Source organism: Poecilia reticulata, linkage group LG6 (genome assembly GCF_000633615.1).
Source record: "Poecilia reticulata strain Guanapo linkage group LG6, Guppy_female_1.0+MT, whole genome shotgun sequence".
In the NCBI taxonomy this organism is placed as follows: domain Eukaryota; kingdom Metazoa; phylum Chordata; class Actinopteri; order Cyprinodontiformes; family Poeciliidae; genus Poecilia; species Poecilia reticulata.
Window position 1 is genome coordinate 31,286,239 of NC_024336.1, and position 27,732 is coordinate 31,313,970.

General features: G+C 46.2%; 3 protein-coding genes and 1 long non-coding RNA gene across 6 annotated transcripts in view; 1 reads left to right on the top strand and 3 right to left on the bottom strand.

Moving 5' to 3' along the window:
- The window catches only part of elmo3 (engulfment and cell motility 3), a 17,477-nt gene extending 8,170 nt beyond the window's left edge, over positions 1-9,307 (bottom strand). The window contains exons 1-10 of the mRNA XM_008412680.2: positions 8,809-9,307; positions 5,460-5,565; positions 5,050-5,090; positions 3,024-3,093; positions 2,395-2,445; positions 1,756-1,925; positions 1,033-1,132; positions 809-960; positions 659-737; positions 125-175 (exon numbers count right to left, since the gene is read on the bottom strand). Of these exons, the coding sequence (XP_008410902.1) occupies positions 125-175; positions 659-737; positions 809-960; positions 1,033-1,132; positions 1,756-1,925; positions 2,395-2,445; positions 3,024-3,093; positions 5,050-5,090; positions 5,460-5,537 (792 nt within the window). The 5' untranslated portion in view covers positions 5,538-5,565; positions 8,809-9,307. The remainder of the gene's footprint in view (positions 1-124; positions 176-658; positions 738-808; positions 961-1,032; positions 1,133-1,755; positions 1,926-2,394; positions 2,446-3,023; positions 3,094-5,049; positions 5,091-5,459; positions 5,566-8,808) is intronic.
- Positions 9,308-11,179: 1,872 nt separating this feature from the next.
- e2f4 (E2F transcription factor 4) lies at positions 11,180-19,375 on the bottom strand. The gene is made up of 11 exons (XM_008412679.2): positions 18,740-19,375; positions 16,665-16,774; positions 16,112-16,273; positions 15,138-15,181; positions 15,002-15,066; positions 14,726-14,911; positions 13,418-13,496; positions 12,931-13,050; positions 12,798-12,845; positions 12,667-12,711; positions 11,180-11,883 (listed from the first exon to the last, which is right to left on the bottom strand). Exons 1-11 carry the CDS (start codon positions 18,902-18,904, stop codon positions 11,768-11,770), a joined length of 1,140 nt encoding a protein of 379 aa, XP_008410901.1. The 5' UTR covers positions 18,905-19,375; the 3' UTR covers positions 11,180-11,767.
- Positions 19,376-20,070: 695 nt separating this feature from the next.
- The window catches only part of ferry3 (FERRY endosomal RAB5 effector complex subunit 3), an 18,151-nt gene continuing 10,489 nt past the window's right edge, over positions 20,071-27,732 (top strand). The window contains exons 1-8 of one of the 3 annotated variants that reach the window (XM_017305429.1): positions 20,071-20,285; positions 20,409-20,600; positions 21,396-21,541; positions 25,841-26,022; positions 26,522-26,621; positions 26,700-26,824; positions 27,034-27,140; positions 27,226-27,423. In XM_017305429.1, coding sequence (XP_017160918.1) covers positions 20,420-20,600; positions 21,396-21,541; positions 25,841-26,022; positions 26,522-26,621; positions 26,700-26,824; positions 27,034-27,140; positions 27,226-27,423 — 1,039 coding nt within the window. In that variant the 5' untranslated portion in view covers positions 20,071-20,285; positions 20,409-20,419. The other 2 variants (XM_008412678.2, XM_017305428.1) reach the window with 2 other exon arrangements.
- LOC103466815 (uncharacterized) lies at positions 22,297-25,833 on the bottom strand. The gene is made up of 3 exons (XR_533989.2): positions 25,161-25,833; positions 24,446-24,502; positions 22,297-23,251 (listed from the first exon to the last, which is right to left on the bottom strand). It is a non-coding gene; the product is annotated as an uncharacterized LOC103466815 (long non-coding RNA).

Consider the following 27,732-nt stretch of genomic DNA (forward strand, 5'->3'; position numbering starts at 1 on the left):
GAGGACAAGACACTGGAGGACAAGACACTGGAGGACAGGACACTGGAGGACAGGAGGGGACACTGGAGGACGAGACCCCCATGGTCCTCATGTGAGGGACGCTGGGGACGGCGGAGCGTCTGACCTTATAGATGTACTGACGGACGTTCTTCTTGTTCAGGAAGGCGAACATTTCCTGGAACAGAAGAAGAAGAGACGTGTGACGGCGGCGCAGAGACGCCTCCTGCCAGCAGGGGGCAGCAGCCTCTGGACAGACAGAACCAGAGCAATGAAAGGAGCAACTGTTGTCTGAGGACAACAGGGGACAGAAGGCCGGCAGAGACGGGCCGACCGGGTCCAAACTGAGTCAGCCTGGAGGGGAACCATCCAGCCAATCAGCAGCGCCAAACGGATCAGAACCAGGAAGCCCCATCAACACTTTTCATTTCAACAATAAAAGTTTTTTTACTCCAGGAGTTCAATAAAAACCCTGAAAATCAGATCACCGTGTTTCACACAGAGAAATGTTTTGTTCTCACCCAGCATATTAAAGGAAAGTTGAGTGGAGGGAAAAACTTATTCATATTAAATCATCCAAATGTATCGCTAATGTTTACATGAACGTCATTTGTACCGGTGTGGATGTGCGACCCGGATGAGAGTGGAGCGGTACCGGTACCTGTCTGTCCGCGTCCTCAGCCGTCTGCAGCAGGGCCATGAGCAGAGCCATGGCTTTGGTCTGGATCTGCTGGTTCGCCCTGAAACACCAGAGAGGGAGAGTCAGGGGCAGGACTTCCTGCTGGGTCGGAACCGGCCCGGTTCCACTTACACCTGCAGGTGGGCGACCAGCCTCTCCATGGTGACCTCCTGCTTGACCTGCAGGAACAGCTGGCGGCTGCTCAGAACCATGTTCTCCAGGATGTCCAGGGACACCTGCTGCATCGACACGTCTGTGGACGAGGAGTTGACGAAACCGGCAATCTGACGGGAGGAGAGACGGTCAGGAGGAGGAGGAAGAGGAGGAGGAGGAAGAGGAGGAGAAAGAAGAAGAACCTTCTTGATGAAGATGGCGGAGAGATTCTCCCAGGAAACGATGCCGTGATCCATCAGCTCCGTGAAGCCGGTCAGCGTGTGAGTCATGATCTGGTTGCTCCTGCAACAAACAGCTAGCGATGACATCACTTCCTGTGACATCAGGACCAAATGAGTCTCTAAAGTCACTGTGGATGACCTTTAACCTGCTGAGCTGATTTCATTTGAGAGTTTTCCATCAGAAAATGTCCCAACTTTGACTAGGACATCCACAACATTATGCCATATGTTGGATCCCATCCTGCTGCAGAACCTTTGGTCATGATGGCTAACAGGCTAGCTATAGCGCTAACAGGCTAGCTATAGTGGCTAACAGGCTAGCTATAGCAGCTAACAGGCTAGCTATAGCAGCTAACAGGCGCTGTTCAGTCCAATGAGGTATAATTGATGGTCAGAACCAGATGAAACGGGTTCAGAACCGTCCATCAGGTCCAGTTCTGTCTCTTCAGTCCTCAGAATATTTCCCAGAAGTCTTTGGGATCATCGGGAAGCTTTGGGTCAGTCTGAGGCAGGTTTTGTTTTCCTCTGGATCAGTGGTGGTTCCTGTCTTGAACCCTGACCTCTGGCCTGGTTCTGATTCTTCTGGACCACCTGTTGTTGGTGTTCTGTTGGAGTGGTTCTGGTCCAGGTGAGGATCCTGGTTCTGGACCAGAGGTCAATGGGGTCAGTTACGTTCATACTCACTCTCTGGACTCCTCCACTATCTTGACCAGCAGGTTGTGTCCGTCCAGGTTGATGAACTCCTGAGCGAAGGTCACGTCCCGCGAGACGCTCGCCAGCTCCTTCAGCGAGTCGCAGCGCACGCCGCCGTCCGAGCTCTGGATGCCCCTGTGAAGGTCGTCGGCACAGCGACCCTGAGGTCAAACACAGGACAACCAGGATGGAGGTCAGCGTGTGGGAGGAGCTCCAGCCTCCACACCTGGGTCACCAGGCTCTGGTTCTATTGCTATGCAGCTGCGGTTCTGATCCGATCCGTTCACAGGAGGCTCTGAATGCCGGGCCTCCTAATCCGTCACTCTTCTTGGGGAATCTGGGTCGGACTCTGGACCGGATTCTCACATCGGATTAAACTGATTAGAACATCCAACCTTTTCCTGACCAAAACCGTTTGCTGAGTTCTGAGACTGAGAGGAGAACAGAACCAGCAGAACCACCAGAACCAGCAGAACCACCAGAACCAGCAGAACCACCAGAACAAGACCAGTGGTGACGGAACCCATCTGGTTCTTCAGATCACTGATCACCTTTCCAGATTACTGGTCAGATTCTCCAGAATTAGTTCAGAAAGTCGGAGTCAGGTGACCCACATGGCGGCAGACTCACCGGGGCTTTGGTCAGACGCAGGATGCAGCCGTTCTTGATGTCCAGGCGGTTCTGGAAGCACAGAGCACAGCGTTTAACCGCAGCCACGCGGCGCGTTGCACCGCTGCCACCAGCCACGCGGCGCGTTGCACCGCTGCCAGGAGGCGCGTTGCACCGCTGCCACGCGGCGCGTTGCACCGCTGCCAGGAGGCGCGTTGCACCGCTGCCACGCGGCGCGTTGCACCGCTGCCACGCGGCGCGTTGCACCGCTGCCAGCAGCCACGCGGCGCGTTGCACCGCTGCCACGCGGCGCGTTGCACCGCAGCCAGGAGGCGCGTTGCACCGCAGCTAACATAATTTTAAGAATGAAATAAAAGCAAAAGTCTCAGCAGAGAGAAGTCGGGAAGTTTCTTCACAGCAGATGTTCCAGCAGCTCCAGAACCGAAACGTCTGGTCGGATCCACAGATTCAGTCCAGAACCAGGAACATCTCCCAGCAGAAACCCGCTTCTTCCTCAGGCTGTAGCATCATCATCATCATCATCATCATCATCATCATCATCATCCCTCAGCTGGTCTGATGATGATGAGGAGGAGCAGACCTTTGTCAGTCAGAGGAAGCGGCCATGTTGGCGCTGCGGTGAGACTGACCGACTCGGTGATGTACATCTGGACTCCATCGTACTGCAGGGCGTAGTTATCGGGACCCGGAAGGTTCCAGCTGAGGACGAACACAACGTTAGCGCCTTCATGTACCGACGCTCAGACACCAGAACCATTAAAACCAGAACAGTTCTACAAAACACAAGTTCTCATTGAATGAGAAATGTTCCTGTCATGAAGCTTTGCTGTAACGTGTTGGAGCGAGAAAAGGCCGATTAAAACTAGACGAATCAATAACCCGAAACTTTTACGGTATGACAAATTTCCCCCAGAACCTGCCGGCCCGGCGGGCCGTCCGCCGGGTTTCTGTAGTAAAACATGTTGACAGGAGGTATAAAAATATTACTGGGTTATTATATGTTACAGGAAAACGTGGAATATTTAAACCCAGAGCTCGTCTTAAAAACATTAAAAAAATACAATTAAAATGAATATCAATTATTTTACTTCTGTTTAATCCAAATTAACTCAGCGGCTCCATGGGGCCCCCAGGGCTTCAGGGGCCACAAATACTGATATTTTATCACAGATACATAAATGTAACATTTATTTACTGAGATGATCAATGCTGCTGAATTTGATTTAATGGTTTCAGCATAAATTAAAAGATTTTAAATTAACACTTACATGTAAGATTTAAAGGATCTGAAAAATTTACTTTGTAAGAGTTCAAAGAACAATTTCCATAGTTGGATTGTTTTGTTACCATAGCAACAATCTGATGCTGTGAGTTTAATCTTTGAGTTTGAGCTGCTTGTTCACAACACAAATGAGTAAACTGGATTATAACTGATGGTTTTTATGGAGGCCAGTTAATCTCCTCCTCGTCTCCCAGATTAAATCCAACTCAGAAGCTGTTAGAGGTGCTGATGGGGCCCCTCAGTCAGATTCTGCCCCAGGCCCCACCAGCCTTGGACCGGCCCTGCAGGATGAGTTAAACCTGCTGCACTGAGCAGAGATGAGCCACAAACAGGAGATTTAATKMAATGMWGCTAATGTAGCTTTAGCAGCTGCAACATTTCTGTCTGCTGAGTTTTAATGAGAATCTCAGAAACTGTTTTGGTTGCTGCAGTTTATSKGACGAGATTTAAGATTAACTCTGAGTACAKGGACAAAGCATTTGGTCTGGGTTGGTGCATCTGGAAAAACACTAAAAATAATACTRAAATAATATAAACCAGCGTAAAGCGTGGCATSGAGGCCAGGTGRAAGCTCCTCACCGGGCCGGACCTGCRCGATGAGGTTAGCGCTGGTTCGTTAGCCGCTAACGCTCCGACCAACCGGGACACAGACATGAACTCTACAGGGCAGACAGCGCCACACGCTGGGCAGCGAGCTGAGATGGAAACGCTGCATAATCCTGAGTTCACCGATATAAATCATTCTCACCGCTCCTCAACCCGCAGCTCTGACAGAAAGACGAGTTATTCCTGCGGTTCACGTAGAGCTGCGCGGCTAGAACAGCATGGCGGGCCACCAGGCTTATATCAACTGGGGGAAATCTGCATATTACAGCATTTTTTGCTTTATAAACAAAGTTTTTTCTTATTTGCACTTCTGTGCAAACAGAAGTTTTAACAAGATATAAAACTCGTTATAACGAGGAAACTTTCTCGTTACCGCTTCTGATTTTATTTTCTGGTTTTGGCAGTTAAATGCTTCCATAGAATACTTGCAGATGGAATTTATTATTATTTACGAAGCAGTTTGTTTGTTTATTATGTGCAATAACAATAACAAAACTTGATCAAGCATCTGGCTCTGGTTCCCCAAAACTGTAAACCATCATCACTGACTTCCATGAAGTAATTAGATTTAGATTCATAATCCAGATTACTGCACATGCAGCTGAGTTTAGTCAATCTGAACCGTCCGTCTGTCTCACGTTGTTTCGACGTTTTCCAGGTAAAAACTAGATGCAGGTGTCAGTCGGGTGACATCTGCTCTAGAATATCTGGATTTCTATTGTTATTGAAAGTCAGAGAGGTTGGAACCGGAGCAGAACAGAACTTACCCGTCACAGACCTCCTTGATGACCGCAGACAGAGGCTTTTTCTGCAAGCACAGCAGAACCAGTCAGAACCTTCAGCATGTAAAACGTCACCGCCACCAGAACAGGGCCTCACACGGCCCGACCCGTTCTACTCAGAACCGGCTCGGATGCAGACAAACCCAGACTGAGCTGCTGTCGTCTGGTCCAACACAGCAGAACCAAACGGGGGTTCATCAGTCATCATCAGTCTTCCTGATGATGTCATCAGGAACACTGATGACATCATGAGGCCTAGAGGCCCGGAGGTGAGTCCAGGCCAATCAGGAGACGGCAGACTCTGGCCTGCTGGTCAAACTCTACAGCAGAAAGTATTCACACCCTGTGAACCCGACTGGGCTCGGTGAGACGCCAACATGGCGGACGGAGGCTACCTGGTCCAGCTGGATGAGCTGCGGCAACGCCCCGGGCATCTGGATGGCGATCCTCACGATGTCCTTCTGCTGCGGCATGATGGCCGCTACGCTCTGCCGCTGCAACCTGGAGGAGAAACGCAGACGGACATGATGAGACGAGACGACACAGGCCAACACCGGGTCGGGTCCACACACCCGACCCGGTCCATCGTCGCTGGGTCTGCTCAGACCGGACCAACCGGACCGCTCCGTGTGTGTGAGCTTGCTGTGGTTGTGAAGACCATTTCTGGCTTGGTGCACTGATTCATCGGTGCCGGTCTCCTTAATCTTGGGAGATCGGCTGATTTCTACATGTGAAGCAGATGTTATCCACTGATCCCATCTAGATGGCAAAGGTCTAAGAATCAACCACTGTCCTCTTTTGCTCCCCGGTGAGCAGATCAAGTTATGTCTGCACGTTTACAGTCAACAACGGTGACCACCCTGGTGCCAACTCAACAACTTGCTATGCTGAGCAACATTTCAGACAAGAAAACTTGGCATCGGCCAGAAAACTGCAACTGGTGCAGCCTACTTCTAGCCAAATGAGGACTCTGTTAGCGATGCACCACTCCACTGCCGTCACTACCGATATCTGACGATTAGTATTGATATCAACCCAAAGCAGCTGAAATGACTGAAACGTTTCTTTTTTAAATGCAGACATAAATGTACAGAATTATTAATTTATTAAATACTCCTACAGTTTCACAGATTTGATCAAACATGGAAGAACAACTTTAATCTGCTCAATCAGTGCAATTAGAACCATTTCAGCCCCGCCCACCAGGTCATGTCTGCATGTTTGCAGTAACTATGGTAACTCCACTGTTGCCAAATCTGTGACTTTCTTGCTACATTTAAGAGAAAAAAAAATTATATCAGCCAAAATCAGAATGGGCAGGTCAGGCATTTTTTTAAGATCGATGATCGGCTAGAAAACTGCAATCGGTGCAGAACTATTGATATTAGATTGATGCACTTCTGGACTTTATGTCGACTTCTATTCATTTTAGTAACTGGATGCCTAACCCAGACAATTTTCCCCAACAAGAACCAAAACCAGTCCAGTCCTAACCAGAACCAGAACTTAACTCACCCAGATTCTAAATCCAACCAGTAGAACTGGAAAAGAAGTGAGGACCAGGAAATGTCCTCACTTTGCTGGTAAATGTTGTGAAAGTGGTCCTGGTCCTCTAGAATTAGCAATTACAAGAAAACACACACACACACACACACACACACACACACACACACACACACACACACACACACACACACACACACACACACACACACACACTCTCTTCACTCTGGGAGGTCGGGCAGAACCAGAACCTTTCTGTGACTGTGAACCACACAGGAACTAACTGGACCCGCTGTGTATTGATCCAACCCACAGAGTCAGCCACTGGTTCTACTGGTTCTATTGGGACGGACTCAGCAGTCAGTACCGACCCGGTAGCGCCTCAGCAGAGGCAGCTATCACTTTCAGAATGAACCCATCAGAGCCAGTTCCTGTTTTTCTCTATTTCTGGTTCTGTGAGTAAAACTGAGAAAACTTAACACACACACACTCTCTCGCTTGCTCACTCAAAAGTTCTGGTTCTGACCCGGCTGCAGGAGGGAGGAGCTCTGGTTGGGTGTCTGTGGACCCGACCCGGTCCATCATTGCTGGGCCTGCTCAGACCGAACCAACCGGACCGCTCCGTGTGTGTGAGCTTGCTGTGGTTGTGAAGACCATTTCCTGCTCATTCTACAGTCGGGGATGGACTGACTGGACCCAGGACCAGAACCAGGACCAGGACCAGGACTAGGACCAGGACCAGAACCAGGACCAGGACCAGGACCAGANCCAGAACAGAACCAGGACCAGAACATAGCCAGAACAGAACCAGAACCAGGACCAGAACAGAGCCAGAACAGAACCAGGACCAGGACCAGAACAGAACCAGGACCAGAGCCATAACAGAACCAGGACCAGAACAGAACAGAACCAGGACCAGAACCAGGACCAGAACCAGAACAGAACCAGAACCAGAACAGAACCAGAACCAGAACCAGAACCAGAACAGAACCAGGACCAGAACCAGGACCAGAACAGAACCAGAACAGAACCAGAACAGAACCAGGACCAGAGCCAGAACAGAACCAGAACCAGGACCAGAACAGAACCAGAGCAGAGCCAGAACCAGAACCAGAACCAGAACCAGGACTAGAACCAGAACCAGGACCAGAGGGTCTGCAGCGTTCTCGGCGTGCCGCCGCTGGTCCAGGCTTGTCCTCCATGTTGCTGAAGCTGCAGCAGCTGAAGCTCCGCCTCCTGCTGCAGTCAGAGTCCAAACAGAAGCTCCACTTCCGCCTGCAGATCATTAACCAGGTAATCTGGACCCACCGACTGCAGGAAGGATCCTGGGTCTGTCTGGCACCAAAATACTAGAACTATTAGGACGTTTCTGGGTCAAAACTCTAGAACATTTGATATCTATATTTATTATTTATGTAATACTTTGTTGGGTTTTGTGTTCATATCTTGATTGAAGAAGAAAACTGATGTTTGAACTTTATTTATTAAAGGAGGCCACAGTCTTCTTTAGGGGCGGAGCCACGCCCCCTCCCCTGTAGCCACGCCCCCGGATGTTCAAAATGTCCCACCAGCAGATTTCTTTGAGTCGTTTCTTGACATAAATCGCGTTTCAGATCAGACGTCAGGTTCCCCGGGTCTCTACGACATCTGATCCAGGTTCTGGTTCTGATGGGTTTCAAGGTGTTCCTTTCCACTGTCGCCACATGCTTGCTGAGGAGGAACCACACCAATGAACGGGGATGAACTGGACTGAACTGGATCTCAGTTTAAACAGGGAGGTTCTGCTTCATTAAACCCAGAACCTCAGCAGAATCTGGGCCGGTTCTGTAGGACTCAGAACCCCCCAACCCTCCACCGCCCCAGAGGAGGAGGGTTGGAGCTGCCTGACATTCCTCACCTGACACACACACACACACACACAGAGACACACACACACACACACAGAGACACACACACACAGAGAGACACACACACACACACACACACACACACAGAGACACACACACACACACACACACACACACACACACACAGAGACACACACACACACACACACACACACACACAGTCTAATCAGATCACTCCACTCAGACAGGAGCTGGAAGAACCAAACTCAGCTGAAAGTTACCAGATTGTGACCTTTCACCTCTCTGCCCTCCTCCATGTTTCTGTCCAGAACTTTATTGTCCACCCAGCAGAGAGCAGAACCGGGTTCTGGCGGCTCGGTTCGGCTCCTCTTACCTGCTCTGAAAACTTCTGTCCTACGGGAACCGCCGCGGTCACTCGGAGAACATCGGAGCCGCTTCTTGGCTTCTCCTCCGGGCGGAACCAGATGGGTCCGGAAAGCTGGACCTGCCTACCGAACCAACACGGAACCGACGGGAAGTTCCAGAACCCCCGACTTCTGGGATTACTAAAGGGTCAAAAAGTTCCGGGTTGGCAGCAGTCGAGCACTTCACTTTGGCTTGGTCTGGGTGTTAACTGCGGGATTACGGTGCCGTCTCCGGTTCGGGATTTTCACAATAAAAGTGGACCAACTCAGGATCTAAATCTGGATAAAAGCAGGGATGATTGGTCCGATTATTTTATTGCAATAGAAACACTCATTGAACAAGGCCTGCGTGGTTTGATTATCTCAGTTTAGAACAATAAAATGTTTCTTCACTCTTTAGTGTTGAAGTTCAATAATAAAATCAGAAATAAAAACATTAGAGAAGCCAAATGCTGCACCTGTTAGACCAGTGGTCCCCAAACTACGGCCAGCGGGCCGGATCCGGCCCACCTCCACATTTGATCCGGCCCCCTGAACAATACCAGAGACCATTTAGATTTTTTTCATATACCGTATTTTCCGGACTATAAACCGCTACTTTTTTCCTAAGCTTTGAACCACGCGGCTTATAGCCCGGTGCAGCTTACATGTGGATTTTCCTTCCACCACCAGGGGGCTCTGTAGCAGGAAGTGAATCATTGGAAGTCAAAATTGGAAATAAAAGAAGAAAGTGCGCATTAAAACAGAATTAGGTTTTAATAGGGAATTGAAATTTGAGAATGTTGTTGATCAGTTAAATAGCATTGAGGGGAAAAAGAAGATTTTTCATTTTTTAAAATAATACTGGGCTCATTATGAGAATTTGAGGTACATATATTAGGATCCAGTAGATGGCAGTAGAGCAACAATAATGGATGCAAGCTGCTGTTGAAATCTGAAGAAGAAGAAGAAGAAGAAGAAAGCGCCCATTTTCATTTAGCTCATTTAGCTAGTAGCATCACGAAGGATCAGCACTTTGTTACCGTTACGGTTCAGAAACTACCGTAATCAGTTCAGTTACATCTAAACTTGGCAACTTTTTCTTTTTCAACCGTAATAAATGTGATATTCAGTCCGTGTTTTAGTTAAAAAACTGAAAACAACAGTTGATATTCGGAGATATAAAACTGAAGACACCTGCTACTTTTAGCGTTAAGGACAAATGTTGTAGAATTTGTCACTAAACTGTCACCGTTTGACATGTTGAGGCATGAATACATTGTTAAACATTAAAACAAGTTCCACTGTTAGGATTTGTTTTTCTTGGCCATTTTAACAAAAATAATAAATTATGGCACCGGCTGCACAGTGGTGCAGTGGGTAGAGCTGTTGCCTTGCAGCAAGAAGGTTCTGGGTTCGATTCCCGGTCTTTCTGCATGGAGTCTCCATGTTCTCCCTGTGCATGGTGGGTTTTCTCCAGGTACTCCGGTTTCCTCCCACAGTCCAGAAACATGACTGTCAGGTTAATTGGCCTGTCTAAATTGTCCCTAGGTGTGTGTGTGTGGTTGATTGTGTGTCTGTGTTGACCTGTCCAGGTGACCCCGCCTCTCGCCCAAAACGTTACCTGGAGAGGCAGCAGCAGCTCCTGACCCACTGAGGGACAAGGTGTTAGAAAATGGATGGATATTAAGGCACCTAAAAAGGCATACTCTATTAGCCTGAAGTATACACTGAGATGTCATTTAAAACATATTGAAATTAATAATTTAAAGTAGTGTTAAGTGAATTTTAAAAAATTCTATTTTGAGCATATATTTTAGATATACACTTGAGCAAATAGATATTTTGTTCACTTAAAGCAGGAGGCCATCCTCAGGCCTCTAATCAGCATCACTTGATCCAGGTGAGCCAAACCAGGGAGAATAAAACATGCAGGATGCCTCCAGGACCCACTCTGGACGCCCCTGACCTAAATATATTAAATATACTTTATTAAAAGTGTATTTTGGTACAATTATATTCAAGTGTTTAAAGTTCTAATTTCTAAATTGGTACAAGCATCCTTTTAAGTATACTTCATATATATTTATATGTAGTACACTTAATACTTCGTATACTTAAAATGTACTTTCACAAATGTATGTTTGAAATATACTAAAGTATACTTTTGTTCATTATGGCTGCCCAGCAGTGTTCAGAACCTGGGTCCGTTACAACCCAGAACCAGAACAGAAGAACGTCTCCAGGCGGGAAAACGGGTCTTCACCGGAGAATTACCAGAAACGTGATCCGAATCATTGGAGAAGAACCAGAGGCCAGATTTAAAAGAGTTTATGGACGAGACAGAAGCATTAAAGGAGGTCAACGTTAAAACGTGATATTTATTCTGCTCAACATAAAAAATCTGTTTTAAAATCCCTTACAGAACCTTAAAACCGAGTCGTTTCAATCTGATCACGTTTTTACATTAATTTCTTCTGTTTCACTTGCAGCTAACATTAGACTGGTTAAAATGGGAAGACTGGGAGGACTGGGTTGAGACAAAGCTGCATGATTCCTGGGAACTAAAGCATCGTTCGCCGCTATCACAAAATATATATTCTCTATGTACAAGGAGGACCGGGCCGGATCCGGGCCCAGAACCGCTTCTTCTGGTCCCCAGGAGACGCTCAGATTCTTCAGTACAAAAGGTCCGTCCGCGCGTCCACACACACACACAGGCACACACACACACACACACACAGGCGCGCACACACACGCACACACACACAGGCACACACACACTAGTCTTTGTACACAACAAAGCAAAAAATATAGTTTTGACTCATTTTCCTTGGAAAAGCTCAAAGTTTCCGGCTGCTTTCTGTACATGGAGCTGATGGAGGCTGCAGCAGCGCCGCAGCAGCGCCGCAGCTGCACCGCAGGAGGCTCAAGGCGGGCCAGACGGGGTCAGAGGTTAAGGATGGGGACATCGAAAAGGTCACAGAGGCCCTCGGTCTCGTCCAGGTTGTAGATGTAGTCGTGGTCGCTGGGCGGAGGCGACAGGCGGAGGAGAGGCGAGAACACTGAGGGGGAACGGCAGAACGGTTAAAGGAGCCAGAGGTCAGAGGTCAGAACCATCTAAAATCAGAACACATCGTCTCACAGCGAAGCAAAAACGTTTTTACATCCAGAATCCTGAAACGTTCTTTAGAAGGAAATGAAACCTGGAAAACGTTCAGGAGACGAACAGCCAATCAGAGTTCTGCTGCACGGGCCGGGTTGCCATGGCGACGCATCGTCTCAGAACCGCCCGAAGGCGTCCGCACATCCGGGTTCTGGTTCCACTGCTGCAGGTTTCTGGCTGGATCCTTCCTGGTGGTTCAGGTCTGCAGGTCTGGACCGGAACGTTCAGGGGAGCAGCGTCCAGAACACGCAGCCGGAACCGACCCGACCCGAACCAAAGGACCCCAGCTGTGTTCCCAGTATTCCCAGTGCCTCCATGCGCCAGCAGCCGCTCCTGATCTTCTCCCAGCTGAATCTGTTTCTAATTGGACCTGAACAGAGGTCAAAGTTCATCTTGATGCAGAATATTATACATTTTTCCGTTTGGATCAAATTTTGTCTCCTGACGTTTGAAATTCTTCCAGTTTTCATTTTATTTTGAAAAACGTTTCCTGTTGGGTTCAGACTGCAAAATATTAAACCACCAAACTGACACAGCCGTTACCATGGCAACCTGCTGCCGAAACGGCTGTTTTTCCTGTTGATGACGGAAAACACGACCTGACTTCTAGTTTCACGACTGAAAGCGTTTAGCTGGAGAGAAAGAACAAAGAGCGCGGCGGAGCGTCGGGACGCCAGGATACCTTCTGACGACATCAGGTCCTCCAGCAGGTCTCCAGGCATCATCTCTGGAGGCAGAAAACCAGCAGATGGTTATGAACATCCAGCATTAACATCTGACATGCAGTTCATCTGGCCGCAGAGCAGAACTCGCCTTTAGTCGGGTCAAACATTTCAGACAGCTCTTTGGGGAAATCCAAAACTGGAGAAACATCAGAGCTCATGTCAGCCGCACATTTCAGCACATTAATCAGCGTTCATTATGAATAATTATCCCAGAGACTCACGCTCAGACGGATCCGACTTGATGGGCTGGAACCCGGCCGAGGAGGCAGAACCGTCCAGGGAGGCGGAGGACTGCAGCTGCTGCGGAACCGCTGCAGCACAGTCTGCTGCAGCACTCGCATCTGAGGCCAAACACACAGAGGGAGAAATATGGAAAACACATGAAATCTAAAACATGTTTCTCAGTGGTGTGTGTTAGTTATACCACAGCGGTGTCCAAAGTGCGGCCCGGGGGCCATTTCTGGCCCCAGCCTCCGTTCACGGACGAGACAAATGAGGCGTGGCTGATGACGACTGACGTTTTATTAAAAGCTCAACATTTCAAACGACATCTTTTAATGCACCTGCATGCATTTTAATATCATAACTATATTTATTCAGTGACTTTTACTGTAAAGCTGTTTTAATTCACCCAGATCTGCATTTCATTATTTTATTAAAGCTCATGACCCAAATCCCGTTTCTGACGACAGTTCAAGGTTTGGTTACCTGCAGCTGCGGCGCCCGGCGTTGCTGCGCCCGGCGTTGCTGCGGCGGCTGGTTTTATGGCTGGATGCGGCTTGCAGAGCTGTAGGCGAGAGGACATGTCATGTCACGCTGCTGCAGACGGATCAGATGTAACAGAAACGTTTCCATCATTTTGTCTCTGAACCAGAAGCAGCTCGGAGTCCAACATGGCGCCACGTTTCCCCCGGCAGGATTCACCAGTAGATCCTCCACCAGACATTTATTTTACTGGTTTATTCGATAAACTGTCACAATTATCAATAGATTATTAAAATAATCATTTACAACAGCAAAGCTGAACAGGAAGCTAACAGCAGCAGCCCTTAGTGACCCGGGGTTGGGATGTGATGCGTTCACTGACTCTTCCATCTCTTCATGGTTTAGATTAGCGGTTCTCAACGGTTATATATCTCAACGGCGCAGCAGGTGATGAGTGAAGATTACTGATGGTGAATAAACGATAAAATAAATGTAGCAACAGGAAAGAAACTAAAGTGGACATAGCAATAAACCAGGAGAGGATAAAACTAATCAAAGGAAACTAAATGGAAATGAATGAAGAACAAAATGCAAGAATAAACTAAGAAACTAAAGTAAATACAGAGGAATAAGCTGGTATGGCAAGACCTTTCGAGCAATAATTAATACAGAGACTGTATGGCAAGAATAAACAGACACTATTTCCAGATACAAGGTAAAATAATATTGTTGAAGTGCCGTGGGGAGGGGCGCAACTACACATTATTCAGGTGGATGCGAAAACATAAATCGCCGCCCCCCACGAAGGAGCGTAGAAACATACGCTCCCCCCCCCACCCCCCCCCCTCCAGACGCCGATACGTTTAGGGCAAAACTCGCTACATTTACCCCGTTATGTGCGCGAGGTGAAGGAGCGTAAGGCGCTGAAGTGTACGGGAAACATAATCGGTGCGCCGATTCAAAACATCTACAATAGTGATAGTAACATTAATGATAAAATAATAGTCAGTGATAAAGGCTGGGGGGGCGCTGGCCCGAAAAAGGTTGAGAAACATTTGTTTAGATCCTCCGTCTGGATTCGGCTGCAGAATTTTGCCGCATGTCGGATAAAATGCGACGTTCGGCCTGCAGCCTGAGAACGACCGGATTCTTCTGGAAGCTGAACCGATCGGGTTTTATTGCTGCACTTGGTCGGTCTGGGAGAGAGCTGTGGTTCTGGACCCACAGAGGGGAACACCGACCCGGATCGGTCCACTGAGGGACCAAAAACACTTTTTCTACTTTATTTCCTGTCCAGTGTGAGGTGAGGACCTTTGGGGCCTGGGGGGTCGTCAGGGTCGCCGTCGGCGCTGGCAGGTTGTGCAGAACGTCATCAGGTGGCGGGACGGGCAGAACCACCGGAGCGGCGCTGGACGGGTCCTTATTGACCAGGAGAACCTCGATGGGTCCAGAGGTACTTTTCAGGCGGATCTGGTACTTCCTCTGTCCATTAAGGACCTGCACACACACACACACACACACATGGTTACCCTGGCTCATGGAGCGACCCGGACTCAACCCAACCAGGTCGTAATCATAGCTACTTACGAGTTCTGGTACAGGAACCTCCAGCTGCGTCCCGATGGGGGCCCGGATGGCTAGCAGAGTGTCCCCTGCAGGGTCAAAGGTCATGAGAGACAGCCAGCAGGGACAATGAACCTAAATGTTCTCCAGACAGTTTTACCTTTAAACGCTCCACAGAGGTCTTCGTGCTTTACGTAGGCCATCGTATGAGAGTGTTAAGGTCGGTCCGAGCAACAAGCGGATAATACAGCTTTTATTGTGAAAGGCTTCCTGCTCAGAATGTTCATATTTATTATTATTCATTCTAATCTGAGAAAGCAGAGTGGAATGAAGCCGTCATCAGAACAGCTGGAGGCTGATGAACACAACACACTGCAGCAGAATCCAACAGCAGTACCACCGATCAACACAGAGGGCAGCACTGAGACACTGCAGTACCACCGATCAACACAGAGGGCAGCACTGAGACACNGCAGTACCACCGATCAACACAGAGGGCAGCACTGAGACACTGCAGTACCACCGATCAACACAGAGGGCAGCACTGAGACAGTTTTAGGGTACAGAACTAAAATTTTAACTAAAATGTAAAAACTTCGTCAGGAAAAAAAAGAAAAAACTCTAAATGTCGTTTTCAGAGTTTATCAGCAAAACCAGCTGATTGGAGGTTTAGTTAAATTTAGTAGAAGCTCACATGAAGAAAATGATCAACAATAATCAAACTGACAAGGCTGTGAATGTTTATGTAAACGTGATCATTGGTTTTCTATTTTGAATAAATTTGCAAAAATCTCAAACTTTTCCCCACATTGTCATAATGGGGTATTTAATGTGTAGAATTTAATTTAATTCAGTCTGGAAATGAAACGCCTGAAGTTGCTGGTTGAATTCCCCAGCGGTTTTATTTTCAGCCTGGCTGAACGTCGCAGCTTTAACAAAAACACGTCAAGCAAACCCCCAACGATAGAAATACTGAACTGATGATCCACTAAAGGAAGCATCTCCATGGAGACAGAGCGATGCCAACGGCCAAAACCATTCGGGAAGTTTAACGGTGTTCTGACCCGGCAGCTCAGGAACAGAACCGGAACCTGAGGCCGGTTCCGGTGGTTCTGGTCGGGTCCAGAAGGATATGGGCTGTTGCTGGAGTCGTCGGTGACATTCTTGATGCTCTGCTGGACCCAGACCTTCTGCTGGTCCAGCTCGTTCTCCCGCAGCGCCAGATCGTCCAGCTCGGCCTTCAGCTCCATCAGCTTGTCTGCGATCTCCCTGGTGTTGCAGCCTGGTCCCACGCCCCTTAAACGCACCATCAGAGTGTGGTCATGCAGAGACACACGGAGACGTCAGCGTCAAACCTTACCCTCCAATCTATTGATGTTATAATTAATAACATTATGTATCTCTGCTTCAACATCGTTTTATTTGTCAGCGATAGTTCTGATCCAAGTTTTTATTGTTTATTACAAATGAGGTGAAGAATAAATAATAATAATTGCATGAAATGTGTTCACGGCACGGCTTTAATTCATTTTAATCTTGGTTCAACTTTTCCCTTGAGAAGACATAAAAACATAAACCCCATTGTTAACTGAAACATTTTATTCTTCTAAATGACTTGATGTAATATCATTGCTCAGTTCCAGGGGGCGCTGCAGATTCATTCAGAGGAGAAACGAGGGGAACTTACTTCCACTGGATGCTGTTCTTGGACTTCTTCTCGATCAGACCGATTCCCTCCAGGACGTTGGTGATGTCATAGATGCGTCGTTTCTGCCGAACGGCCAGAGTGTCTGCAGCCTGCGGGGAAAACGGGATGTAAAGGCAGCATCATGCTGGGGCTCCCACTTCCCTCCTTCACAGATGGAGACGACGAGCCTGTGCAGCTGCAGAGTTTCACGTTTCTGTTCTGACTCGACCGGAACCGGCAGACCGACCCAATCGCTTCCTGAACCGGGACCCTGAGGTCAAACCGGGTCCATTTCAAACGTTATGATCCAGAGTCATGTTTCTCCTCCTCCATCTTTCAGAAGCCAGAAGTGAAAGTTCTTCTCTGCTAATTCAGTTTCATCATAAAGCTTTCAGCAGAGGAGAAAGTTCTGCTGAAAGTGAGAGAACACTGCTGTGCACTGCCAGTCAGCTGGCTACATCACTTCACTTATTGGAAAAACAAACTGCTGGTAAAAACAACAAAAAACGAAACTGAAGGAGCTCCACCCGTCCTTCTCAAGGCAACGCAGCGCTAAATACAGCAGGATGGGACAGAATAAGACAGAGACGTCCTCCGTCGTCCCGCAGCGGGGACAGTCGGAGGACAGTCAGTGGACAGTCAGTGGACAGTCGGAGGACCAGGCCGTCTCATTTCATAAAATAATAAGTATTTAAAAACAATAATGTTTAGTTGGTGATTAAACTACATGTTTGTTTAGAGCTGAGAGTGAAAATCAAATCAACAATAAATATAATTTTATTCTAAATGCAGTGCTTCCAGTCAATTTATCATATTTCACTGGCATCAACTACAGGAATATATTATTATAAATATATTATTTTAAAAGAAAGGGAGGAAAACAAAGAAGACAGAAATATCTGTATGATATTTTGGAAGAAATATTTAGTGGAAAATAAATAAAAGGCAGAACGTGATAAGAAACGTTGATCTAAAATATTATTAATACTTTTAGTGTCATTCTGGTGTGTAAATTTAATGGAATGATTCCATTAAAAACTGATGACGCCTGGATGTGTTATTATACTGAAAATAAAGTTTCTTTCTGTTGGAAAATCCAGGGGTCACAGTGCAAAGGTCAGTGGGAAGGTGAACGTTCACAAGACAGCTAAAAATATGCAAATAATAGTAATAATAATAATAATAATAAGAGGCTGACCAGTAAGGGCACATTTACAGCATAAGAAAGATAAGTACGTAATTATTAAAAAGTAGCAGCTGATTCAAAGTAATGTGCTGCAGAGTGGAATAATTTGGAAAGTAAAAGTTTGCAAAACATACATGAATATATAAACAACGGATTATTTCCTAATAGATACAGCAGCAGACTGGGAAAAGTGATGGTCATGAATTTTAATCTATATTTAAAAACTGTTCATTCAAAATGCTTTTGCCAAAGTTATTAAAGGGTCACAGGTTGCAGAGCAGCTGTAATAATCCGTTCATTTTGCCTTTTGTTTATTATTATTATTTATTAAGTGAGATTTAATCATGTATAAACAACTAAAATTGTATTTTTCCTGGCAGCTTCACATCAGCCTGCAGGTCTCTGATTTAGTTCTGACACCAAACAGCCTGACAGGAGCGGCTACCTGCTGCATCCTGCAGGCTCATCAGCACCAAGCAGAGCTTCCAACTGAGCTTCTATGCTTTTGAGTAATTAGTGAAGAATAACGACTGAAGACGTGTCCTCAAGAGACGAAGCCTTCATCCCTGAGGAAGAGGAAGATCGCTGCTGCAGCTCTGGCTGAGGAGACAAAAGCTGACCCACTTTCCACACTTTGAATCTGCAGGGGGCAGAGCCTGACAAGTTCCCCGGTGTTTTCAAACTTCACTCCGGGCTAACACCGCGATTCCGGCACGGAAAGCTCCGACAGCCCCCGGAACCGCGCCGATTTTGCTCAAACGAGAGAAAAGAAATAACCGCAGCTAAAGTTGAAAGCTATGAGCTAAAGTGTATAATTGATTGAAAGCTGCCTGCAGCTAGCTGGAGCTAATGCTAAGGTTGTGACATGTGCTAGCTGACAAAGACCCACCGCCTTCAGGTCCAGGACCCCGTCCTTGGCCTCCTGCAGCAGGGTCACAAACTTGGTGGTGAGCAGGCCCAGGCTCTTCTCGTGCCGGCTCGGTGTCTGCGGCTGAAGCGAGTCCCCGGGAGTCCCCGGGTCGCCTCGGCTACAGGCCGACTCCAGCTCCATCATCGCTGGCTACTAGCTCCGCCGTTCTTCCCCGACAAAATTCAGCCAGCGAGCCCAGGAACGGCACGCCGGACGACCGCAGTGAGACGAGCAGAACCCCCGACGGTGTAGCGGTGTTTGTTGGGTCCGTATGGCCCGGATCTCCGCGGATGGCTCAGTGAAACCGAGCCGAACAAGCAGCGGACTGTAATTCAATGAGCCGTCGGTGGAGAGCCGTTGGCCACGCGAGGAATGACGGGACGGTTCAACCCGCCGGGGACCGACCGCCAATACTTCCACCGAGCTAAAAGCGTGGAGCTAAACAACGGGAAATTCAGGAATAAATATAAAACGCTTCACTAAAAAATATGTTTTTATGACATAAAATACCCATGAAACTGAACAGTTTTGAAGATGAGCTTTCTATGAGTGAAAACAATGCATTCTTCGTCCTGATAGAGTTTTAGAGTTTTACCGCGAACCCTTAATCACAAACTCGAAGAAACTCCAGTTGGAACGCACAACGTATTAAAAAGCGCGCATGCGCGTTTGTGTAAAGCTGTGTCAGACTGGCAGGGCTATTTATAGAATATGGAAGAAGCATTTTTATAACAAAAACATTTTCTTCCTTCCAGACATTAAATGTACGTATTTTATATCACAGCAGCACAAAGTACTGCATACATGTGAAGCGCAGGGAAATGATTCAATGTTACCCCAAAATTAAATTCAGTTCAAACAATACTTTATTAATCCCATTTAGGATTATTCCGACTTTCCGTGACAACTGAAGGTAGTTACTTGACTGGGTTATAAATTATGCAATGTGCCTGGAAAATACATAATACTCTCTCCCGTCAAGGAAATTGAGAGCTTTTATTATTTTATCTGAAATGTCCTCTTTTAATTTAAAATTACCCTCAGAAATACATTTATGTTTCTGAATTAGCACGTAAGTAAAAACATCAGAGGATAAATATTAGTCGCTGGTCTTTAAAACCAGGGGCATATCACGTCAAAGTTTGTATGAATTAAGGAATTAATAGCAAAGAAAAGCTGATCCATTCAGAAAAGTTTGAATACCGGGGAGTTGATGAGATAATAAAACATGTTATTCTGTCAAAATTACTAGTTAGAAAGACACCAGCTGATCCAACAGATAAATAAAATTATTTGTTAAATATAACTCAAAAAGCAACAGTTGTCAGATAATATTTTATCTCAAATTAACAGTTTTATAACAGAATATAATCCTTCAGTGAAGTCCCGGTCCACAATCCGTACCAGCAGGTGGCGCTGTCGTACCAATTCGCTGTAAACCGCAATAAACAACGAAGAAGAAGACGCATAATGGTGAACCGGTCATCTGATCCGATCCAACAGCAGAATTGACGTCTCTGTTCAGGTAAACTTCAGGAATGTCGTGATTCTGAACCTCCGGAGCTTCACGGAGACTCTGGCGGGCGCCGCCGTGTCGCTTCAGCTGTTTCTGAACCTGAAGCCTCTAAAGCCTCCTCTCCGCTTCCAGCTCCGGACACCATGAAGAGAAGCAGAAGCAAAGCGAGCGGAACCGCAGGCAGGGAGTTCGTGTTCGAGTTCAAGGCCGGGAAGAACATCTGCGTGCTCAGAGTTCCGCTGCAGCTTCCGGTCCAGCTGAACATCAGGGATCTGCACGGGAGGCTCATGCTGCTGCACAAAATCCCCTGCTACATAGAAGATGGTGAGGCTGCAGCTCTGAGCTTATGAAAACGGTTCCTAACGCAGTTTCAGTCGGCCCAGTTGGTTCCGATAGCCGCGGAGGAAGCGGACTGTTTTCAGGCTGCACCCGGGTGCGCTACGGTTATCCCTCCCTCTGCTGTCTGGCTGAGGACAGAAGTCTGAGATTCAGTTCTTCACCTGCAGTGACGCTCCCAGGAAACTCTCCTAGGAGTGGCAGGACACTACAGGGAAAATATAAATATCTAGACCCACACAGTAAATTAGAATGTTTGCAGAATTATTGAACCACTAAGTGAAACATTATTAGAGCTGCAGCGATAAATCAGTCCCGATTTATTGGCAGGCCGATCGGTGATCAGCCGATCTCATCCAGAGATCTTCTCTTCCTCAGCAGACATCAGCCTCTGTTGCTTTGGGAGGTTTGACGGTTAGCCCCGCCCACCAGGTTGGCCCCTCCCACCAGGTTAGCCCCGCCCACCAGGTTAGCCCCACCCACCAGGTTAGCCCCGCCTACCAGGTTGGCCCCTCCCATCAGGTTAGCCCCGCCCACCAGGTTGGCTCCGCCCACCAGGTTGGCTCTATCTCAGCCCCTTTCTAGGTTTATTCAGCAACATTTCAGACAAAATAACTCGATATCGACCAAAATCAGAATCGGCAGGTCGGACATTTTAAAGTTCGGAGAACGGCCAGAAAACTGCAGTCAGTTTGAAAGTTTCTATTTCTGCTGATTGTGATGATTTTTCCAGTTGCAGGTAATGAAAACATGACCTTTAACCTGAGCTGTGTGTCTGTGCAGAGCTGAAAGCCGCCCTCTCCGCCTTCATGGAGGAGCAGAGCGGCCTGGACTTCGACCGGGAGGCGGAACTGGCCCTGCAGCGCCTCGCCTGCGGCGCCGTGGACGTCAACCAGCTGACCAGCGCGTGGGCCGCATCCTACGCTCAGGTACAAACACCTGCAGCCGCTGCTGCTGCGTGAACGGCTCTGACTGCTGCAGCTCTGGGGCCTCACGTTTAAAACTAAAAGCAGTTTGCACATTAAAACTTGACGTACGGACAAACTTAGAAAACATCTGAAAGTATGAAGCTGTGCGCACGCAGATAGCGCCATCTTTCCTTTATACATTATAATTTGCAGGAAACAGCGCAGCTGCTGCTTCGCCTGTCGCCAGGTGAAGCAGTAACCATGGCAACGGCCTTGTTTGTACCAGTATAAGTATCTACAAGACGAGTCAGGTTTCAGTGGGTTTATGTGAGTTTTGACGCTTTGTAGTTTATTATTGTTCACAGAAGTTTGTGTAGCTGCCGCACATTTTCACCCAGAGAAAAACTTTGACGCAAAGTTAATTTTTATGCACGCTGATTTGTTTGTAAAATATGGCGCTGCACATTTTTTGTGCGCACGCCGCTTTAGACATGCACCGTGAAAAAACTGGAAAATGTCCTGGTAATTTTCTGCCAGTACATTTTCTGTTTTTTTATGGGATTTCCAGATTTTTTCCGTAATTTAACAGATTTTATATGTTAAATTTTAAACACAGAAAACTGTTAAATTACGGAAAAAATTCTGCTGGAAATTCCATAAAAAAACAGAAAATGTCCTGGCAGAAAATTACCAGGACATTTTGTTCTTTTTTCTTCCAGAATTTCCATCAAAAATATTTTCCATAATTTAACAGTTTATGTCAAATGTACCAATATGTTGTGATATATTCAAACTTTTTTTAAAAGCCTTGGACATTTCCAAATACTTTTGTCTTCCAAACCATTGAAGTCTGTAATCTATACCATATATTAATTATATATATATTGAAACTAAATTCTAAGTCTACAGGAAATGTAGTTGAACACGAAACACTTAGTTTGAAAGTAGTTCATGCAAAGTGATATAAAAATAAAACCATTCGACAATTWGCAGATTTTATTTAGCAATTTAAGACCATAAATTGACGTCATCTAGTCTTTATAACTAACCTTTGCTATTATATATTAAGAGTTAAACATATTCTTGAGCTTGCTAATGTTTATCTTCTGTACATCATAAGCTAATTTATTGGATTTTACTATACAAATTTCAACGTATAAATTAAATGTAAAGCAATCTTGACTCTAGTCTTTGTAGTCAAACAGTTTTGTTAGTTACTATAAGATGGAACATACAAAAAATTGCTTTGGATCATGAAAATCATAGTTGTTAACAGGACCAACATACTTCAAAATAAATGCCGAAAGTCAACCACTATTTTTATGAAATACAGGTATAAATATTTAGCTAAAAATCAAATGATACATAAAAACAGCCTAACCAACAGTGGAAGACACTGGATTCCTGAGTGTGTTCTCTCATTACCTCTAGTCGCTGTGAACATAAAACAAAACAGTCCATTTAATGTTTATGTTCTGCAAAAAAAGGTTAATCCAACTCTTAGGTCCAGTTACCAAGAGCTTGAAATGTTCTGTGACCAGTTCTTGGTGCACCAGGTTTGATGAGATGATCCATCACGTTTAAACTTCAAAAGGCTCAAATTTTCCATGGATTCCCAGTCATTCAGTTCATTCAGGACTTGAACCATCTGGTTGGGATGCAAAGCTGCTTCTTCACCTTCGTCTGCATCGTGTCAGTCGACCTCGTTCAGGATTTGAGCCCAGAAAATCTCTAAACAAAGAGAATGGATACTCAAGTTTAACACAGAAACACTTCATGTTATAAATGTACTTTTTACAAAACGCTTCTAAATTATATTACAGCAGCACATCACCTGGCTCATCAGCGTCTCACCAATTGCTAATAGCTCTTTCACAAACAACAACATTGAGTAATTTTGATAAAAAATCTACACTGCGACTGTGTCAGTTGCAGATTTCTGGCCAATCTTTAAAAATCTGACTTATCAATTCTGATTTTACTGATCGTCTTGTCTAAATATTGCTAAATGCAGAAAACGTCAGTGGGTTGGCAACAGTGGGGTGACTATTGATTACTGCAAACATGGAGACATGACCTGGTGGGCCGGTCTGTCAGTCAAACGTCTCTAACAGGAGAGGAAAGCGTTGATTTTTAGATCTTAGCTGAAGTAGAAAAGATCAGTGGATGAAATCACTTTCACATGTATTGGCAGATCACCAATCTTCAAAATTAAGGATTTGGGGAAGATTTATTGGTGCAGCCCTAACATACACAATACACAAATATTTTCTTGAGAAAATAAAAACATACACTGATTTTTGCATATTTGTTAAAATAAAGTCACCATATCATGATTTTATGTTATGAGATGTATAATTTGTGAAAATAAAAACTCCTCCATTCCCCCTGAGCTACTATTTCCATCTGAAGAAATCCATCACTCCCAACCAAAACCAACCAATCAGAGACAGGATAGTCTTAGCGCTGTCAATCAACATTACAGGAAAACCGTTTATCCACCGTCATCGGTGTCGATGCTAACGAGCCTCAACATACATGAGAGGTTCTGTTAGCTGCAGCGTAGCCACATGCAAGAGATCAGGGAGAAGTGGGATGAGCAGCACCACAAGAGTTTGTGATTGACACCTAAAACCTGCCTCCTGGCTCTGACTGTTTGAAGCCAGTTAGCACTGGCTAACAGAAGAGCTACATTTTTTCACAGATTATCTCTCATGCAATATCACGACACAGTGACAGCTTCAACATATATGTAAAAAAAAAAAAAGTTACATAGTGCTGCAAGTTACACAGTGCTGCATTAGACATTATTAGAAAGACGCATAACAAAACATTATGTCTATGTTATTGTAGAAAACACCACATATTTCTTAATTTAAACTAAAGGTTTAACAGGTTGAGTAAAACAAAAACAAATGTACACACCTATTTTAAAGATGCCTAGTTGCTTTCCAGGAAAAGTTCAGGAGTGTCTGGATGCAGCTGTTGAGGAGAGGAAACAAAATAACCATATAAGGAGAAATAGAAACACCAAAACATGCAAGTCTTTACAATAATTAAATCAATTAGTTTTTTTTTTACAATAAAATAAAATCATTTGTTCTGACAACAAATTTAGAACAGTACTATTTATATAATTGTTAAGCTAAGCTACAATAGCCCCCCCCACCCCCCACTCCAGGCGCCATTTCCCATATTCTAAAACCCCAAACTTGACATGGAAAGTATATTTACCGAAGTTAAATGTCCACCTGCTTTTATGTTAACAACCGGGACGTCAAATCATGTTTAGCAAATAAGGCAACTGCAGCTTGATATTTTTAAAAAGCAGGATTGAGACATAATAGCATGACGCCATGAACCGTTAGCTTTAGCTTTCACGCGCCCCGTTCAGTTTGACTTGAAAAAATGGCCGGAACTTTGAATTCGGTTAAATACATGAATAGTAATACAACAAAAACCGCGTTTTACTTTTATAATACACAAGCAAACACAGCATTGTAAAAAATAATATACCTTTTTTGTACAAAAAAAAAGACTGCAAAACAGTCTGCAATCATAGGAGTCTCACGAAGTCAACTACAAATATTTCAAAACATTATTCACAGAAAAGAACGTGTTTTTATTTATTTTACTTTACCAGGGAGGTGGCAGAAAGGAAACTCCGTCTCTTAATCCAACTGAAGTCCAAAAGATAAATGTTCCAGGGTTAGCGAGCTTGAAATGTCGTCTCACCAGGTTTCGCGCTTCGCGAAGGTTCTTGTTCCCATGATGCAATGCGTAAAATGGAAAATACGGTACAAATACCTGTAAAACGGAAAAATTCCCTCAAATTTCTACTTTACATTTACCCGGTTTTTTTTTTACAGGTTTTTTACAGTTTTTTTTACAGTGTGAGGCCCCTGGACTTTGATTGTTCTCTGCACACTAACGTTACAGTGAACCAGCAATCAGAGCTGCGCAGACTGTCTCTGAGTTCCTCTCCTGTCTTCAGGGTCCAGTTCAAACATTCACACCGAACCTGCAGTCACACAGCTGGGTTCCGACCCGGTATCGGGCCACATTTAAAAATCACTCTCAAACTGTTGATACTCACGCGTCTACGTGGAAAATGCCAGATTTCTTCAAAGATTAATAATGACTATTATTTTTCTGATCCAGGAGAACTTTATGTTAATGAAAAGTAAAATAGCTGATGGGAGGATTACCTCAAAAAAGTTACTTAAATGTCTGAATCCTAATCTGTTAAAAACGAGTTTTCGGATTGATGTGTTGTGATTCCCCAACCCTCCAGCAGGGGTCACTGTTTGTGTTCCTCAGACCAGCCTGGAGCACGCTCGGCCGGAAGAGCCCAGCTGGGACGAAGACTTCGCGGACGTTTACCACGAGCTGATCCACTCGCCCGCCTCCGACACGCTGCTGAACCTGGAGCACAGCTACTTCGTCAGCGTGTCGGAGCTGATCAGCGAGCGAGACGTGGAGCTCAGCAAGCTGCAGGAGAGGTAGCGCCCCCCAGCGGTCACATTACAAACTCACATCCTGCTGAGTTTTCATTAGTCATTTTACCGTTTTTATGCAATAATAGGAATGTATTAAATGTTGCAAATAACCAAATAATTAAATTCTTTTTTTTAAATAACCATTTTCTTGTCTTCAGTGAATGTTGCATCATTTGCAGCAAAGCAAACATCTAAACGGTTCTTTTGAATCTGAATCCAACTTCATCAACTTCACTTCTGTAAAATCCTCCAATCAATCAGCATCCGGTTATTAATGATCATCAGATTTAGTGTAAATTAATTCAACTGTTTCTTCTTAGTTTCATTATTTCCATGTTGTTTTTGTTCCGTGATCTGAGAAATTCACCATTTTGCTGATAAAAATAAAATGTTAAAGGTTTTCCTTCCAACTGGCAGCAACTGGTTTCCTCCTGAGGCGATGCTGCCAGTCTGACTGCTCCGTCTGTCCTCTGTCTGTCCTCCGTCTGTCCTCCGTCTCCAGGCAGGCAGCAGAGATGGACAAAGTGATGCACGAGCTGGGAAACACGCTGAGCGACCATGATGTCAACGCCGTGGCCTCACAACACTTTGATGCTCAGCAGGTAAACAGCAGCAGAGACACGTCCACTCTGAGGACACGTCCACTCTGAGGAGACATCCTGCCCTCTCTCTCTTTCCAGGTGCTGGAGAACAGGTGGGCGAGCGAGCTGAAGCAGGTGACGGCCATCCAGAAGCAGGAGTACCAGGACTGGGTCATCAAGCTGCACCAGGATCTGCAGAAATCCAACAACAGCAGCAAAATCAAGTGAGTCTGTCGACACCAGCGTTTGGTTCCGCTTCGCCGTCTGGCTGCTCTCTGGTGAAATAAGCCGCGGCCTGCAGCGGGACCGGACGGAATGTGAGAAAACGTTCCTCCTCCATCTTGGATCCTGATCCTGCTATAAAACCCGGCTGGTTCTGAGCAGATGGGCGAGCGACGGTGAAGCTGGATTTGCTCTGATTGGTGTTTTGCAGCGAGGAGATCAAGGTGCAGCCGGGCCGGCTGGCGGAGGCGGCAGACGGCGGCTGCAGGCCGTTTGAGGAGCAGCCGCTGCTGGAGGAGAGCTTCACCATCCACCTAGGTGCCTCTGCTCCTCCTGCAGCCTGATGGCGCCCCCTGCAGGTGGAAAGCATGGCAGCACCTGAAGCTGTTCTCTGTTCACGCAGGAGCGCAGCTCAAGACGATGCACAACCTGCGGCTGGTCCGCGCCGACGTGTTGGACTTCTGCAAGCACCGGCGCCACAGCAGCAGCGGCGCCAAGCTGCGGCGCCTGCAGACGGCGCTGTCGCTCTACTCGTCCTCGCTCTGCGGCCTGGTGCTGCTGGTGGACAACCGGGTCAACTCCTACAGCGGCATCAAGAGAGGTCGGCCATCTTACCCACGTTACTGTGTAACACTGGGCAAAAGTCTTAAATCAGCCTCTGCTCTCATCAGGATTTTACAGGAAGGTTTTTATTAATTAGTGAAACTAGAAATCATTCAGCGATTTAAAAAGTGAAGGGATGAAGCGGGACTTTGTTACATGATCTGTTTTCATTTCTGTAACCGAATCATTTAAACCAGTGGAGCCCAAAGCGGGTCCTGGAGGCCCAAAGCGGGTCCTGGAGGCCCAAAGCGGGTCCTGGAGGCCCAATGCGGGTCCTGGAGGCCCAAAGCGGGTCCTGGAGGCCCAA